At 32.9% G+C, this 18,695-nt stretch overlaps 2 protein-coding genes across 2 annotated transcripts; both read left to right on the top strand.

The window, feature by feature from the left end:
• Positions 1–1,480: 1,480 nt before the first annotated feature.
• On the top strand, positions 1,481–4,232 carry LOC117692875 (prostaglandin E2 omega-hydroxylase CYP4F21-like). Its single transcript, XM_034482192.2, has 3 exons — positions 1,481–1,928; positions 2,928–3,057; positions 3,349–4,232. The coding sequence occupies exons 1-3, from the start codon at positions 1,880–1,882 to the stop codon at positions 3,509–3,511; spliced, it is 342 nt and encodes a 113-aa protein (XP_034338083.2). The 5' UTR covers positions 1,481–1,879; the 3' UTR covers positions 3,512–4,232.
• A 194-nt stretch (positions 4,233–4,426) lies between these two features.
• LOC117692874 (ultra-long-chain fatty acid omega-hydroxylase) lies at positions 4,427–17,694 on the top strand. The gene is made up of 11 exons (XM_034482191.2): positions 4,427–4,673; positions 5,324–5,477; positions 7,687–7,868; positions 8,092–8,216; positions 9,443–9,508; positions 10,451–10,574; positions 10,781–10,910; positions 11,029–11,158; positions 13,116–13,397; positions 13,558–13,623; positions 15,624–17,694. The coding sequence occupies exons 1-11, from the start codon at positions 4,524–4,526 to the stop codon at positions 15,721–15,723; spliced, it is 1,509 nt and encodes a 502-aa protein (XP_034338082.2). The 5' UTR covers positions 4,427–4,523; the 3' UTR covers positions 15,724–17,694.
• The last annotated feature ends 1,001 nt before the right edge of the window (positions 17,695–18,695 follow it).

Raw genomic sequence — 18,695 nt, 5'->3', positions numbered from 1 at the left:
ATACATTTCCTTATAACATCAAGCAGCTTTTTCAGATGATTTGCCAACAGAGTAAGACAATATGAAAAAAATTGTTTTGGGGAAATACTAAAAAAAAATTGCAATAATAAAACTTTTGAATGTTAAGAAACATTATTTTTATTTTTAGGTGTCCGAAGGAAATATCCATTATATAACAAAAAATTTCTCTCAATTTGGTAATAGTTAACTTTTTAAATATTACAAAAACACGAAAAAAACATTTCAAAGTTCTTCAAAAATACCTATAGTAACCCTATCATCATTTTAATATTTGATAAGTCTATGTTTTGTGGTCTTCTATTGAAAATTGGTATAAACTGTGGGTGTATAGAGCCACCTTAAGTTGAGTCATTGGTCCAAAAAATCGATATTGGTTCATAATTTTCAGAACTTATCATATTTCTATCGAATAATAGGATTTGCTGATACTGATGCTGAGCTGATAAAAACAAACTGAGATATATAAAGTGTCCTCATTGACAACTAACATAACGGCGGAAAATTTAAATTAAACGGTCGATATTAAAATATTAATTGATCCGAGGTTTATACAAAAAAAAAACCAAATACGATTTACAATTATATTAGCTGATTACTTCTTGATTTATTGTGAAACATAGTTTCCTTCCCCTTTTAGAACATTATTTATATTTAAAAGATAAAAAAAAACCCGCGGGCTTTGGAAAAGGTTGTAGACATTGATTGCGGGGGGGGGGGGGGGGGTCCCACATGGAGGGGGGGGGGTCCCACATGGAAGTGTTCCAGACGTCCGTTTACTTCTGCCTTTTATTTTGACATCCTCAAACCTTACCTGAAAATTTACAAGTCATGCGCGGACAGTTTAGCGGTACTTTTCTAATAGATACCATTGGGTATCAATGTTTCCAAAATCACTGTTTTCATTTGATAAATGTTAAGTTTTCGTTTGATGAGATAAGTGAAGAAGTATTAATATTATTGCTTGAAAACTTGTTACAGTGAAAATATTTAATATTACATTATTAATAAATAGATGTTCTTTATATGAAATCAGTCGATCCATAAAAGTTCTGTCTGTTTAAAATTCATTGGTACCATCACCCATACATAGCAGCTGTGAATGAAATAACATCTATACTGAATCGAAGAAATAAGTATCATTACCCTTCATTACATTATTTTATCTTGCATACAAGTGAAATATACTATAGATTCGTAAAGAACATTACAGTCGGGGCGTGATCAGTTCATACATAAAGCAACTCGAGTTTACTGAATTGCCCACACCTCCATACCGTAATTATTTTAACATAACGGTAACAAATAATTCATAGAGTTATTTCCGACAAAGACACCGAAACATGTAAAAATGTAGTTTTACATCATAAAAAGTGAGCAACAATAAGCATTAATAAGGACTCTCTGGTTTTCCCCGGACTTTATATCTTTAATTATTTCATCGAACGGCAGACGGAAAAAGTTTCAAAGCCGAGTGTGATTACCTTCACAAAGTAGCTGAGGTTGTGATAGACAAAAGACGCAACACTTTGGTATGTGTGTACTAAGCCTTGATCCAGAAATCATAGCCAACAAACACTTAGAGTGTTAATCATTAAATACAATATCCTACAGTTTTGCTACCATTGTGTTAAAAATACTGTAGATTCGAATTTTACATGATGGGTAAATCAACAACTTATAAACAAGTGCTTGAAGTTGCCGCTATTATTATATGGTTTAACCTCTCAATAACAAACATGTCAATAGGGTTCAATTTCCTATTCGATATCTCTTACAGGAAAACCAGGACATCTCCTCACAAAGGTATTTGGATTTCTTGGACATCCTTCGGACAGCTAAAGATGAGGACGGGAAAGGAATGTCAAAAGAGGACATTCGGAGTAAAGTGGACACATTCATGTTCGAAGGTACAGTAAACGTAACAGTAAAAACCTCTCAGAGATCAACAAGATTGACATCTTAAACGGTATGGTCACGAATTTGGTCAATTTTTCTCCGATTTTAAAGTTTACAATGCTTTAATAAGGCATTCTTAATAGGCAATCGAAATCTTAGTGTCATTTGTTTAATTATAAGCGAGTTACAGAGCCTTCAATTCTGTACAATGTAAATAAAGCTTTTGTTTACATTTTGAACTTTGGAGTAAAAAATCAAAATGCTTCAATAAGGCATTCTTCACTTTGGAGTAAAAAATCAAATTTTAGACCCTAAATGAATGTATTCAATGTTAAAGCAATAGGAACTGCAATTTTCTTCTTGAAATATTTGTTTTATGAAAATGTTATTTTCTACTAAAATGACAAAAAAATCATGGTTTTTAATATCTTTTAGCCATATTTTTGTGTGAAAAGGCCGTTAAGAAGCCTTAATTGGAGCATAATTGAATTATTGTCGTCCTGTACAAAAACTGATGTGCTATATATTCCTTCTTATAATCTGTCCTCTAACAAAGATTATTGATTTCTTCAAACCTTATTTATCATAAAAGCTCAAGTTATATGCAGACTTGTCATACTAGCAGCTTTTTGCAGCAAAATGAAATTCTATAAAATACAGCTCATATTGTTTTTAATTGAGAACCGTTTATCTTTGCTTAACTTAATAATATATTTTAAGACAGTTATCATGCATTTTGTCTTATCTGCAACATGATATCCATCCATGACGCCATGGCGTAAACGAAGCTGGAACGTTACAATGCATTTGAACGTCGGCTATTATGTACGAGGCTATTTTGGGGCATTGACCGAATATAGCTTTGGTTTATTCGGTTACCTTTATTCGGTCAATGCAATGGGTAGTTGCTGGATAAAAAAAACAAGACAAGCTACTGACAAAGTTGATATCAAATGAAATCATTTTCATACCAAAAGGATACTCAGTGTGTGATTGATCGGTTGTTTCAGGCCATGACATTACAGCCAGCGCCATCTCTTGGATCCTATTTTCTTTGGCGGAGAACTCCATATGTCAGCGGAAATGTCAGGAAGAAATCGATAAGGTCATCAGGGAGACCAAGTTTGGACAACTCAAGTGGTAAGGTCTCTATTTTAAAAAGTGCACTTGAACTTTTCTTTATGTCGAACATTGATGTAATACATTAAAATCATTATGCGGAGCATTGACACAAAACAAAGTTTTAAGTAAAATTGATATTTCACCCGTAAATTTACATTTCTGTATTAGTTTTTATGTTTCTTTAAAGCTGGTGAGAATTTATCATTATGCAATGACTGATATACTCTTGGTACAGTTCATTTTAATGGGTGTTTCAGATCATTTTATTGAAGTTAATTGCGTTCAAATTCGTTTTTCCTCCACTTTTAGGAAGAACTTAGATGAGCTTGAATATCTGCATCAAAGAAGAGATGCACCTCCATTCACCGGTTCAAGCGATGGTGAGGGACATCAAAACTCCCCAAGAGTAGGGGACATCATCGAGATCCCTGCTAGGACCAGCATCTTGATCAGTATCAAATCTCCACCATAACCCCGCCGTGTGGGGTGAGAACTACGCCCAGTTTAAACCCGAGTATTACGATTAGTAATACGATTAGTATTGCATAATAACCCCCTTACCTAAAAAAAATTCCAAAAAATGAAGGGCCCGTGATATCGAAACTCTCTCTATAGATAACATGTAATTGTGAGAATAATGAAAATTTCAGATATAAAAACTATATTCTGAATAACTTAACAATGAGCGTTTAAGATAGCGATGGTGGTCAAAAATATTTGCCACTTTTAATCTCGCGCTGAAATCTCGTTACTCTTTATCATGTAATGTGTGTGTTCTGTATGTTATGGCAATGCACACTACAAACGCATAGGCGATACATATTTTAATCTCTTCTAAAGATTTTACAGATTGTTCTGAAACCTTCGTTTGAATGGACATGAAAATCAGATTTGCATGGAATTAACTTTCTATTTAAGTGATATATTTATGAAACATTATTTTATAAAAAATGATAACTATGGAAAACATGTCAAAAAATCTATATAAATTCTTTAAGAATCTTATCCAATGTTTAAAATAAAACTAGGATGAGATTTGAATAATTAGCTCATACTTTATCAATATTATCATGTTGCCTGTATAATAGAAAATGTACCAATAAATGATTAATTTCCAGGATCAATGATACAATGTTAGGGTTTTGTTGTGTTTTTCAACCATTGTTATTTTTACCCATCCTCAAGCGGTTGGCTAAAAATGAATTTATAATGATATTCTTCTAAAGATATGTCTGCAAAAATTGTTTTCTTACAAAATAAAAGAACAGTTAAGCAAAACATGAGCAAACGTCTTCGTTGGTATTTGTGAGCAGAATTTGAATATCTTCCGAACAAATTTTAAATCAGTGGATAAATATAATTTTCGTGTTTCCCGATCATTCCGCCATAGAAGTGCATATTGACCACCATCTAACACCAGCGCGCTATAGACGATAAGGTTCAGGTGAACAAATGACATCCTAGCGTCATACAGAGAGTACAACATGTCAGCGATTCTGTTGTCAGCCGTAATTAGTGTTGTGGTCATAATAATATTTCAGCTGTTGATCAAATTACTGAGAGTGAAGTATGCCTACCATGGACTCCCTGAGCCTCTTGAGGACAAGCACTGGTTACTTGGTCATCTCCCAATTGTAAGTATTTTTCATCATGGTTTTTCTTATATTGGTTTTCACCTTTTTATCAGTCCCTCATTCTGCAATAGTTTTTGTGTCATTCTCCCTTGGTTTCCGTCCGACAGTCCAAATGTTTATAAAAGGATCAGGCTTAATTCAATATCCTTAACTGACCCTATATTGAACTTGCGCGCTGCTGAACAAGCATCGTTACAGTTTTTAACCTGCAAAGTATGGAGGGCAGTTTATGTTTCTAAAGATTCATTTACTAGCATGAATACGTGAAAAGAAAAACTATATTTTAAATACTGTGGCTTCGACAAATATTTTTGAATACAAATTTTGTGAACATTGTAGTTTAAATAACCCATGAAATAGAATGTTCATTTAAATGCAGTTTCTAATAACTTTGAAATAAAGGAACAGTGAACACGAGTTTTCGTATAGTTGACACTGTCATTTTCATAACAATTCTTTGAAATCGGATGCCAAAAACATCGAGCAAACAATTGTTTGTTACCGATGCTAAATTGTTGAATTACCAACATTTGTAAAGAATTTTGATTTCATGGCAAATGGGCCGGTTTTGAATGTTTGACATTTTAAAGAAATGTTGTTCCGTCCTCGTTGAATATATGATGTCTTCAAATTCTTTTCTTGTTTTAAAGTTCTCAAATAAGATAGCTGGGCAGTCGGTCGTAGACAAGTTTCTGGAATGGACGGCCAAATATCCCAGAATGTACGTCCTTTGGTTTGGTCCCTTCGACGCCAGGGTGGTGCTGAATCATCCGGACCCCATTAAAAAGATCCTTAAAACCTCAGGTAAACACATGACACGAGCTTCAGATCAGTAAAGACATTAGTATACGTTTCGTTAATATTCGTGGGTGTGTTTCAAATATTCGTAACTTTGTGCCCTATGATGTTTTAAAAAAATATGCTGTTAAGAATTGCGTAACAGAGAACATTTTTTGTTGTGTATCAACTTCAAAATTAAATTTACGACATTTTCGTCAATTTGACATTTGCGGTCAATATAGATATTGACGTCAATGTAAATATTGAAAATTCTTAATTGTAAATAGCGTAATGAACTGTCGCTGGATGAAAAAGTGGTATGCTTCCATAGTTTTAAAAGACCGATTTTGGGTTTTTGCGTAAAATCTACAATAGCAGAACTCATATGTAAAATGATACACATCAATTCTAATATATTTGCAAAATTTCAATAAAATCAATCGTTTGGTTCTCTTAATATATATATCGCTTCGAAGTCGATTTATAAAAAAAATACTATGATAGGGATTTTCTTCAAATTGTAAAATGTGATTAGCGGTATCATTTTCTACCTTATATGTAAAAAAAACAACATTTAATCATACCATCTGATTTTAATTGGGGTGGGATAGGGGTACATATCAAAATATCTCAATGCGCTATATATTTGGCAAATTACAAATGTAGACTCGTACAATGGATCCATTAATGAATTATTGCGATTAAATGTACTCCACATATCGTCTTAAAAGCACCATGGCAAAACGCACCAACCAAACAACGTAAAATCGTTTGAAGAGTATAAACATTTTTCTTTAAAAAAAGCTTTCCATATTGATTTGTATTTTGTATATTGTGTTTAATCTCATAAATATAATGTGCACAATTTTAAAAGAGTAAAAATACACTTTATTTTACTAAAATCGCAAAAAAATGCACAATAACATTTTAGTCGGCCACCTTAAATATGTAAACTAGATTGCAATTAAACGCTTTGAGAAAAAATCAAAGTACTTAAGTACTGACGGGAGTTGATTTTATCGATTATCATTTATTTTAAAATCAATTTATCTTGCATAGCAATCAGTTTCTAGTTTGTATTTGAATTACGCACTTTTTTATAATTTTTTATAATTTGAATTTTTAGACTTTTCCGACAAGAATTTCGAGAAACCCAATATGAATCATGTTGTGTAATATTTAAAGATAGACTTCAACTACTAGCATGTATAAGTTATCGAAACAATTCTAATCAAAGTACTGAAGTACTGTCGGGAGTTGCTTTTATCGATTATTATCAATTTTAAAATCAACGATATGTTATTTTGCATGGCAAGTAGTTTCTAATCTGTATTTGAATTACACACATTTTTATGGTATGAATTCTCGAACTTTTCCGACAAGAATTTCGAGAAAACCCCATATGAATCATGTTGTGTAATATTTAAAGGTAGAATTAATTCCATCAAACTGTGTATTAGTAATCGAAATGATTAAAATCAACTCCCAAAAATTGTATGGATCCAAGCACTATTGATATCAAACTTTAGTCTCGTTTAACTAGACGCTCGGCTGTCTCCGTTAATATCCGACAAGCAAGAGAGCCCCCTCTCTGCTCGTCGCAGATTTACGGAGACAGCCGAGCATCTGGTTGAACGAGACTATATCAACTCTGGCGCAGGAATACATGAGACTACAAAAATATCTAAATTGTTCGTAGTATATAAAATTTGACCATTTTCAAAGTGTTTATAGATATGTTTCCTTGAAAAACAATGCTTCAGCATACATTACATCGAAATTTTTTCTATTATTTTCAAGAACTTAGTCTTGTCAGCGGTGATGATTTGTGCTTAGGTCCAAACACTGTTTCACTTTCGGTTTGCCAGAGTAACTGCATAGGAGAGTTGATTAAAATCAACTCCCAAACATTGTAAGGATCCAAGCACTATTGATATCAAACTTTAGTCTCGTTTAACTAGACGCTCGGCTGTCTCCGTTAATATCCAACAAGCAAGAGAGCCCCCTCTCTGCTCGTCGCAGATTTACGGAGACAGCCGAGCGTCTGGTTGAACGAGACTATATCAACTCTGGCGCAGGAATACATAAAACTACAAAAATATCTAAATTATTCATTATATATATAATCATTAAATAATTTTGTCTTAATTTGTTTTGGAATTACTCTAATTTTATCTTCCTTGTCATGTAAACAAAAGTGAAGTTTAAAGCAGTGGGCGTATATGTTTTAAAGATCCAAAACCTGTGAACTTTGGCCAGGTGTACAGACATGGAATTCCATGGTTGGGAGAGGGACTTCTGATAGCAGGGGGTGCCAAATGGAAGCGCTCCAGACGTCTGCTTACTCCCGCCTTTCATTTTGACATCCTGAGACCTTATGTGAAGATCTACAAGTCCTGCGCAGATATTCTAGCGGTATTTTACGGAAATCAATGAGAACCAGAGGTTTCCATGGAAACGATTCCATGGCATGAAGCTTAACTTAGTGTTTCCTCAGTTATGCTTAGCATAACTGAGAAAACACTAAGTTAAGTCTAAAGTTAAGCTAAGTTGATTTAAGTTCAGAAAACACTAAGTTAAGCCTTAAGTTTAGCTTTGCATAGTCCTTTAAAAGTAAATATACATCTTTTTTTCGAAGCGAAACATAGAAATCTCGGTCGAGAAGAACGAAAGTGTAGAAATATTCAGCCTTGTCAGTTCCTGCACCCTGGACATTATTTTACAGTGTGCGTTTTCCTATAAGACGGACTGTCAAAATTTCTGGTATGTATGGTATTGACTATTATATATATATATATATTGCACTCTTAATTTATATTTATTATGGTATAAATCGCACAGTTTTCAAATTGGAGAGAGAGAGAGAGAGAGAGAGAGAGAGAGAGAGAGAAGAGAAAGCGAAACATTTTAATTTTGTATTGCTGTATATAAAAAGAAAACTCCTTTCTGTATTAGAACTCGGTTCTTGTACGTTCGCCTTTTAAGCCATATCCATTGAGACAGACACAACATTTGGTAACACAACCCGTTTCAAAATGGGTTGAAATCACCATGTAATGCTCAAAACAGTAAAAGTCACGGGCTGCCGGTGACCCATTAGTGCAAAAATACTCTTTATTATTGGCAATGCGACCAAATTAACACCAGAGATCAAACATTTACTTTAATATGTAAAACGTAAGTTGATGTGAAATTGACATACTTAGTAGGCCACAAATATCGGCTGGATACTATTTTCTGGAAACGGTATACTGTATGTTTTCACTTCATTAGAGTCAAAGGGACATGGTCACGATTTTGGTCAAAAATTATTTTATTGTATTTAATGCTTACAATGCTTCAGTAAAGCATTTTTAATAGGCAACAAAAATTTGAGTGACATTCGTTGAGTTGTAAGTGAGTTATAGAGCTTATAATTCTTTGTTATGTAAACAAAGCTTTTGTTTAAATTTTGAATGTTGAAGTGAAAATTCTTGTTTTAGACCTAAAATGAATGTGTTAAATGTTAGAAACTATTTATAGATGCTTAAAATGAATAAGAAGATATACAAACCAGCCTGAAAAAGATTTTTCACAGGTTTATTGAATCTATGTAAACAAAAACAGGGCACGAGACTTGTTTACATGACAAAGAATTGTAAGTACTGTATTTTGCTTATAACTCAACGACTGACTCTTAGATTTCATTTGAGCATTAGAAATGCATTCCTAAAATATTTTAAATAAGAAAAACAGAATCTGACCATGTCTCTTTAAAGATGCCTTATATATACATTTTGCTTTAATACAATTGAATAATATGAATCCATGTTATAAGAAATGGGTAAAAACTAAATCAACTTACGCAGTTACCTACCCGTGCTTTCTTCTTTCTTTCTTCTTGCTAATACCTCTGATCACTACATGCTTCTAGACGAACTATCCTCGAGAACTTCTCAGCGCGTGACACTATCATACTTTATATAATTCTTTCGATCAATTTATTTCAGCGGGACCATACACCCATACATATCAGCCGTAAATGAGATTTCAGCTACATGGAATCGAAGAAATAGGTATCCGTCTCCTCTTTTACATTACAAATCTTAGGTAAATGTATAAATATATATATATATATATATATATATATATATATATATATATATATATATATATATATATATATATATATAATTGTGCTCTTTGGGGAAACTAAACTACTTAATTAAGAAACTATAAAAAAGAACAGCTACATTATAAACATTTGTTCACATTCGATTCGATTGTTAACAGTCGATTGATTACTTTAGAGCAATCGGCGACAGTATTAACACCTTCTTTAAGAATGTAAACAAATGTTTATAATGTAGCTGTTCTTTTTTATGGTTTCTTAAGTAGTTTCGTAGTAGCTTTAGATTTTGTGTTCTTTGTTTTTTACTCATGTAATTTATTTTTTGGTCCTAAAAAAGGGACTGGTTGTCCCGAAAATTTGACAATTTCTATTGTTCGTGTCGTTAGCCATTTTTAGTGCTTTATATATTCATTTTACTGGCTTAGTATCTATATATTAGATCCAACACTTTAAAGATTCCTAGTGTTGTTGATTCTATTCAATTATATATATATAATTTTTTTTTTAAGTAATTATAATAAGAATGCATTTTTAGTATCATGAGATGAAAAGTACAGTCATGGCGTCATCAAATCCATCAGAAAGCTTTCCAGGCTTCCCCGACCGACTGTTGTGATCACCTCACCATATTCAATTTAATTTTCGATTATTTTTAGACAATTGTACAAATACATATTAAAGATAATTTGACGGGTTTTTTTTAATTTGTTTAATTTTGTAGACTACAACAGTACGTCTTTCGCCTCATTAATTAAATGTTTTGAACTATATGAGGAATAACAACTAAATTAGATTCGTAGTATTACGTGCATTATAAACAAAGACACTGGCAAATGTTAGCATATAATGATACATTCTAAAAATTTATAAAATATGTGTTTTACAGGGCTCCCTGGCTACACCCAGACTTTATATTTTACCGAACGGCAGAGGGGAAGAGTTTTAAAGCCAAGTGTGATTACGTCCACCAAGTAGCTGAGGATGTGATAGACAAAAGACGCAACACATTGGTATGTGTATACCAAACATTGATATCATAGTATACAAACACATCAATTAAAAACACACACCGTTTGTCTTACTGCGTAAAGATACCGAATTTACATCATGGGTAAGTTGGCAACTTATACACAATTGATATTGTCATTATAAAAGTTTAAATACAAATAGCAGGCATATCCAAAGTGCCAATTTTCCTTTTTCATATCTTTTTCAGGAAACTCAGGGTATATCTTCCCAAAAGTATTTGGATTTCTTGGACATCCTTTTGACAGCTAAAGATGAGAACGGAAAAGGAATGTCAAAAGAAGACATTCGTAGTGAAGTGGACACATTCATGTTTGAGGGTATAGTGAACGTAACAGTCAAAACCTGTCATAGAACACAGTGATGAAAAAAAGTTCTAAGATATTTTAAAACGTATACCAAAAGAATTCCCAGTGTTTGATTGGTTGATTGTTTTAGGCCATGACACTACAGCTAGCGCCATCTCGTGGATCCTCTATTCTTTGGCGGAAAATCCCGAATGTCAGCGGAAATGTCAGGAAGAAATCGATAAGGTCATCAGTGAGACCAAATCTGGACAACTCGAGTGGTAAGGACCTCATTATAAACCGTGAAAAATGGCTAAAAGCCTTTACCACGTTTTATGGTGTATTTTAAAAAGATATTAAGCGAAACAAAAAATAAGTGAAAAACAAAGAACTTGATGGTAACTCATAGACTTTACTTCCTGTATTTGCAGTTTTTAACCGGGTTTTCCAACGGAAAAATCCGGTTATTAAAATGGTGAAAATGGCGGGCGGGTGGGCGGGCGGGCGGGCGGGCGGGCGGCTGCCGAAAGGGTACCCTCATTGTACGGATAACTCCTCCTACAGTTTTCAAGATAGGAAGTTGTTCTTTTGCAGATCAATTGTACATATATCAGAGGTGTGCATATTGCAAGGATTTTGATTTCCGATAATTTATCGAAAAAATACCAGGTTTTGAACTTAGTCATTTTTTGGCAAAATATTGCATATAGGGTACCCTCATTGTACGGATAACTCCTCCTACAGTTTTTAAGATAGGAAGTTGTTCTTTTGCAGATCAATTGTACATATATCAGAGGTGTGCATATTGCTAGGATTTTGATTTCTGATAATTTATGAAAAAAATACCAGCTTTTGAACTTAGTCATTTTTTGGCAAAATATTGCATATAGGGTACCCTCATTGTACGGATAACTCCTCCTACAGTTTTCAAGATAGGAAGTTGTTCTTTTGCAGATCAGTTGTACATATATCAGAGGTGTGCATATTGCAAGGATTTTGATTTCCGATAATTTATCGAAAAAATACCAGGTTTTGAACTTAGTCATTTTTTGGCAAAATTTTGCATATAGGGTACCCTCATTGTACGGATAACTCCTCCTACAGTTCTCAAGATAGGAAGTTGTTCTTTTGCAGATCAATTGTACATATATCAGAGGTGTGCATATTGCTAGGATTTTGATTTCTGATAATTTATGAAAAAAATACCAGCTTTTGAACTTAGTCTTTTTTTGGCAAAATATTGCACATAGGGTACCCTCATTGTACGGATAACTCCTCCTACAGTTCTCAAGATAGGAAGTTGTTCTTTTGCAGATCAATTGTACATATATCAGAGGTGTGCATATTGCTAGGATTTTGATTTCCGATAATTTATGAAAATAATACCAGCTTTTGAACTTAGTCTTTTTTTGGCAAAATATTGCATATAGGGTACCCTCATTGTACGGATAACTCCTCCTACAGTTCTCAAGATAGGAAGTTGTTCTTTTGCAGATCAATTGTACATATATCAGAGGTGTGCATATTGCTAGGATTTTGATTTCCGATAATTTATGAAAAAAATACCAGCTTTTGAACTTAGTCTTTTTTTGGCAAAATATTGCATATAGGGTACCCTCATTGTACGGATAACTCCTCCTACAGTTCTCAAGATAGGAAGTTGTTCTTTTGCAGATCAATTGTACATATATCAGAGGTGTGCATATTGCTAGGATTTTGATTTCCGATAATTTATGAAAAAAATACCAGCTTTTGAACATAGTCATTTTTTGGCAAAATGTTGCATACAGGGTACTCCATTTCACTGGATACGTGTTGATAGGATTATGGATACAGTTCACATAAAAGAAAACCCGGTTTGCTGTCACATTGACAGCTTTTCTCTTGTTTCATGTTGATTTAACGGTAGTATTAATAGCGCCGATTGACTAGTGTCATCTAAACATCTAAACCTATTTGTTGAACGTAATGAAAGAAATTGCACTTCAATTCATCCAAAAATAAATCTGTGCCATTCAGTGAACTGAATTTTAATAGAAATGTCTGTAAGATGACTGAATTGCAAAACTAAGCTAATCAACACAATTTAACTTGCAAACATTCGGTTGACTTACAAGAGTAAATATTAAGTCGATTCTTAATTTTAATAGTGAACATTCAGGCAATTTTTGCTCGCAACCGTTCAGTTAGCTGTCAGTGTTGGGAATAGATCAATCCTATGTTAACTATTAATCCTAGGAAGGACCTGGGTAGGCTGGAGTACCTGACACAGTGCATCAAAGAAGGAATGCGCCTCCACTCCCCTGTTCCTGGGATTTTAAGGGACATCCAGTCCCCCCTCAGAGAGGGGGACCACGAGATCCCTGCCAGGACCAGTGTCTTGATCAGTATCAATGGTCTCCATCATAACCCCACTGTGTGGGGGAAGGACCATGCCCAGTTTAAACCCGAGAGGTTCTCTCCAGAAAACACCGAGGAAAGAGACTCGTTCGCCTTCTGCCCATTTTCTGCAGGTCCAAGGTATACGTATACAATCATGTTTATGATTTTTTGTTTCTAAAACTATATCAACAGTAGTTTTCTGCAGGTCCAAGGTATACCTCTTTGCGCATGTATTTTTGTCTCTAACTACATGAACAGTTGCTTTAAAACTGTTGTGAAATGCTGTTTTTGGTTGTAGAAACTGTATCGGTCAAAATTTTGCCATGAGTGAAGAACGGACAGTGCTTGCTACATTGCTTCAACGGTATGATATCTTTTACAGCGCTCACAGCCATATTGTATCATAAAATTAAATAGTCAATCTGATTAAATTACAACTCACTACAATAGCGCAAATGCAAATTAATTTTTCTAAACTAGCACAGAGTGTAGAGAGATAAAGCAACTACCTATTGAGGGTCGTGATCTGCAACGTCATGTCTAATTCTAAATATAGGTTTAGATGATATTTCAGTGAAACTTTATAAACTAAGTGTCCATGTTATAGCGGTTTTTTTTAAACAAATATTATGGATTGTTCAATGAAATCAGATATAATTACTGAAGGATGGAAATGAGCAGGGGTCACTCAATTTTATATATGAGTAAAGAGTTTAACTCAAAAATAATCGTCCAGTTTCTTTTTTTACCTGCCATAAGCAAAAGTATTGAAAAACATGCTTGTACTTGTTTTTTTGAGTATTGAAAAGTGGTTACGTAACATTAACAGTGGTAAATTTGCAGGTATTTTATTTGTAGATCTAAGTTCAACTTTTGATACGGTTAATCACCATGCATTACTGCAAAAACTCCGTTTAGCATATGCAATAATTCACCTAACTAGCTGAAATATTATTTGACAAATATATCATGTGCAATGTTTGGTTAAATGGAATGAAAAAACGACAATAACAAACTGTCAACCATCTCAGAAATTTGAGTATTCTATAGGTGTACCTCAGGGACCAATACTTGGACCTTTGTTTCTCATTCTTTATGTCAATTATTACACAGATTACAACATTCATCAGTTAACATGTATACAGATATGATGTTATTGAATATTAATTACACAGAGATCTTATAAATATTTCAACAATAAAATGCTTTCTTTAATGATTCATGCAGAATATGAAGGTGGCGACATTGAAGACAGAAATAAATAACCCGCTAACGCGGGTCATGTAAATTTTTTCTGCATTGATCGCTACCTTCATAACCCGCATTAATCATCAAAGAAAACATTATATTGTTGATAGTTACATCTTTCATCTGGATGGCAACTACAGAATATTTTAGATCTTTTACAATATGCAACACGCAATTATTGAATGAGCTTTCTCTTTTTTTAACATTTCGACCTAGTATAGAAAATCTTTGATATGCTTAGCTCAAGAAATATTTTTATTCGAAGTTGCAGTGATAGCCTTTATTTTATTCTCATTGAAGGTTTAAATCATATTTGCCTATACTTTGGATATATAGTTTAACTTACATGTAATGTACATTTATTTCTCACAAATTACATGTTCTGTCAGTTTCTGTATATAGTTGTTGTCTGGAGATACGTATTTAGGACAATAATGTGAACTAGTTTCTGTAAATTGTTTTGCTATACTGTTTACATTAAGAACATAAGTATTACTATTATTAATATTACTATAGAATGAACTTTTTTATTTGCATGAAAGATGACCTTATCAACGAATCACAATACTCGATTCAAAGTCGGTGGTAACATTGCTAAAAAAAGATTAATTTAAAAAGGCGTCATCTGATTGCATAAATAAAAGTTCATGGAACATGTCCTCAACTGATCGCTGTCAGATCTCTCAGCACTCTGTGTCGTTGTAGAAATCTGTATTTTAATCAGATTGTTATGCAATATGAGCTGTAGTTTTCAGAATTTTATTTTGCTGCAAAAACCTTTTAGTATTCTAAGTCTGCATGTAACTTAAACTTTTATGATAAATAAGATTTGAAAAAATCAATCAGTTTTGTCAGAAGAAAGATTTCTCTTGTAAGGAAAATGTAACAGTTAGATTTTTGTACAGGACGACAATAATTCAATTTTCCTTCAATTATGGCTTCTTAACGCCTTGTCCCACAAAAATAGGGTTAACAGAAATTTAAAAAAAACATTGATATTTTTGTCATTTTAGTAGAAAATTACATTTTTGACAAAAAAAATTTCATTATGAAAATTGCAGCTCACGTTGCTTTAAATTACACAGTGGATAGTTTCCTATTGTGTTTCTTTTGCAGATTTACCTTTTCTGTGGACAAAACACATAAGGTTGAGAAGCAGATCTCTGCCGTAATGCGAGCAAGATATGGGATCAAACTATTCGCCGCCCCACGATAGGTGTCTAGGTGTGCATTATAGGAACGTAATTTGAAATATTACGAATTTTGATAATCTTCAGAGTGTGTTAAATTTGGGACCAAGTCAACGCACTTAATGCTTATGACTCTGCAAAAATATTAGATTTGGATAAAAAAAATGCATAATTTCCTAAAAGATTCAACTACATTGAATTAGCTTTAAAAATCCGTTTTCTTATTTAGAATTGGTGTTTGTTTGCAAACTCTTTATTCATTTATTATAGTGTTCTCATTTTCATTCTCTATCTGGAGTTGTTGTCTCTACGTCTCTGTCTACGACTCTTTCAATGTCCGATATACCAGAATCTTGTACAAAGTTTACACTCTGCTAATATGTAATTTATCCTGTAAACGATAAACAATTCGTGTACAGAGGGTTAAAAATGAGTCTTGTCAAGATTTGATTTGTCAAAATATCAAAAGTATATTAGAACAAATGTTAATTAATCAACAACAAAAAAAGAAATCAGAAGACCATAATTTTCTTCCTTTTTTCAACAATTGTACAACTTCGCATATAAATAATAATCAATGCTCGGTATCTAACGAGTACTATTTTGTGGAAGAACATTATCATAGGAAAATATCACATATTTAAGTAATTAAAAATTAATGTTATTTATGAGCTTAATTGGCATGTTTACAAAAAAAACCTTGCATGATGCTGTATTGTTCAATAAATGTGAACTTTGGTTTCGTATTGTGTATTTAAGTTATGATTTTCCAAACAAAGTAAACTTAAGCGTCTTAATTGTTCTTTCCGTAAATGCATTAATTCTGTTTAAAATAATACCTAAAACCTGAATTTCTTTCTCTTACGATATTGTCAGTTAATAGATTTTTGTCAATTTATATATATATTATATCATTATATTTTAAAATCAAATATATGTGACCGCATTTGTACCGGTAGTTTTGTACGGTACTAGTATAGTGACTGTATCCGTCGTGTGCAGTACGTTCGGGATGAGAGAATGTTGGCTTAAGGGTACATCGTATAACAAGGGCACCGCTAAGCGGAGCTGGGATGCATTATTTAGGAATATACAGTTATATAAATCTAATTGAGGAGACAAAATTGTACTAACCTTCCATTATTAACTATTCGCATGACACCAGCGACATTTTTCATATTTAATTTTGACTTATTTTCTAAGAAATATGTAAGGATTTGTTTATTTCAAATGCACCTTAAAAATATACAGATTATTTATTTTGATAAGATATGCTTCACGGAGCATGTCAGTTTTTATTTGTTTTATATTTTGTACGCATATTTCTTTATTAAGAAAACGTACAGTTTAAGCGTATAAAAATAAATGATATTTCATATGAGATCACAACAAGTTATGAAAATCATTTTGTGAAAGTTTCAATTAATTTGAAGAATTTCTGACCGTTATATTGCCAAATATGGACGACCAACGCTAGAAAAATGAGTCAAAAACGTCAACGTAAATGGACACCTTGGAGCACCGGGCGGTCATTAAATTTTTTGTGCATGCAGAAAATCTCCGATGGAGACCAAAAGGTTCTTATATGCTGCTATTTTTATAGGACAAATGTTTACAATTATAACCACAATTGGAATTAATGGTTTGAAAATGGAAATACTGATATCTTGAGCTCTTGCAGCATCCCGACCCCCCATACAGCCCGGATCTATGGATTCCGCTTTATTTCCTTATCTGAAGTCGAAACTGCGTGGACAGAGATTTTCGGACCTAAATGATCTTCGATAAGCCATAAAAGACATTACACAAAAATTTGACAAATAATGGACAATGAAATAAAAGACATTTATTTAGCGCTACGCTGTTTAAGAGATTAGCAGTTCGTAGGAAAAACTTCTGTCTAATGTGTGATTACGAATATAAAGTCTGCAAGGTGTCAATTGCTTATTCACTATTAAAAAAATGTATGTACAGTACAATTGTTTTTGCAAGCTTCATGCGATTATACAGTCATCATTTAGAAAAAAAAAATGTAAATCTTGAGTCATCAGCCCAAGGTACAATAGACCAGTCCACACAAGTCGTCTGATGAGATACATGAGGCGGGAATTAGTACAGTACCACCTTGTTTTATAGGGGCATTGCCACGATTGTCGTCAAAAATATAATTATATTTCCTATATTTTAATGTTTACAATGCTTTAGTAAGGCATTTTTAATAGGCAACCAAAATTTGAATGTCATTTGTTGAGTAACAAATGTATAAGCGAGTTACATTTGCTATGTGAACAAAGCTTTTGTTTACATTTTGAACGTTGATGGGACAATTCCAGTTTTAAACGTAAAATGAATGTGGAAAACGTTAGGAACTGTTTATTTATGCCTATAATGAAGAAGATAGACAATTTAGCTTGAATTTTTTTTACTGCTATATTGAACCTTTATAAACAAAAACAAACAAAAAAACAGGGCACGAGCTTTGTTTTCACGACAAAAAATTGTTAGCCGTGTATCTTGCTTAAATTTCTTCGACTGACTCTGATATTTTATTTGATCATTAGAGATGCATTCCTAAAGCATTGTAAATAATAAAAACATTGAAATAGAATTTGACCAAAACCGTGACCAACCCCCTTTAATTTTTGATCAAATTCAAGGATTGCTATAATATAATGTTTGCGTGCGTCCTTAAGCCTTAAACTTTTGAAATGATTTTTAAAGTTGAAAATTGTTATTTAACATATAGTTATAATTTGTTTAGTTCATATAAACAAAAATAAGGGGCAAAATGTACTATTATTTCTATGACTTGGGCTTTGTACCGTAAAATTGACACTTTAATGTTGCTAAAAGGGAGAGAGTAAACTGCACGCTATATAGAAGGGTATGTTTTCTGACAGGTAAAGCTGCGAGATTCAAGTGGAATGAATAATTAACTATATACTGTTTACATACATGCTGATATTCATTAAAACATAACGAGGTAAAAAAAAAAAAA

This window comes from Magallana gigas, chromosome 3, assembly GCF_963853765.1.
Source record: "Magallana gigas chromosome 3, xbMagGiga1.1, whole genome shotgun sequence".
Classification (NCBI taxonomy): Eukaryota; Metazoa; Mollusca; class Bivalvia; order Ostreida; family Ostreidae; genus Magallana; species Magallana gigas.
The sequence above is the reverse complement of the archived record's forward strand: the minus strand, read 5'-3'. Positions and strand labels throughout refer to the sequence as shown.

Coding starts and splice junctions, on each gene's coding strand:
- LOC117692874 (XM_034482191.2), top strand. CDS start 4,524: ATGTCAGCGATTCTGTTGTCAGCCGTAATTAGTGTTGTGGTCATAATA. Junction 7,869..8,091: donor CCTGCGCAGATATTCTAGCG/GTATTTTACGGA, acceptor TTTTTTTCGAAG/CGAAACATAGAAATCTCGGT. Junction 10,911..11,028: donor GGACACATTCATGTTTGAGG/GTATAGTGAACG, acceptor TGATTGTTTTAG/GCCATGACACTACAGCTAGC.
- LOC117692875 (XM_034482192.2), top strand. CDS start 1,880: ATGTCAAAAGAGGACATTCGGAGTAAAGTGGACACATTCATGTTCGAA. Junction 1,929..2,927: donor GGACACATTCATGTTCGAAG/GTACAGTAAACG, acceptor CGGTTGTTTCAG/GCCATGACATTACAGCCAGC. Junction 3,058..3,348: donor AAGTTTGGACAACTCAAGTG/GTAAGGTCTCTA, acceptor CTCCACTTTTAG/GAAGAACTTAGATGAGCTTG.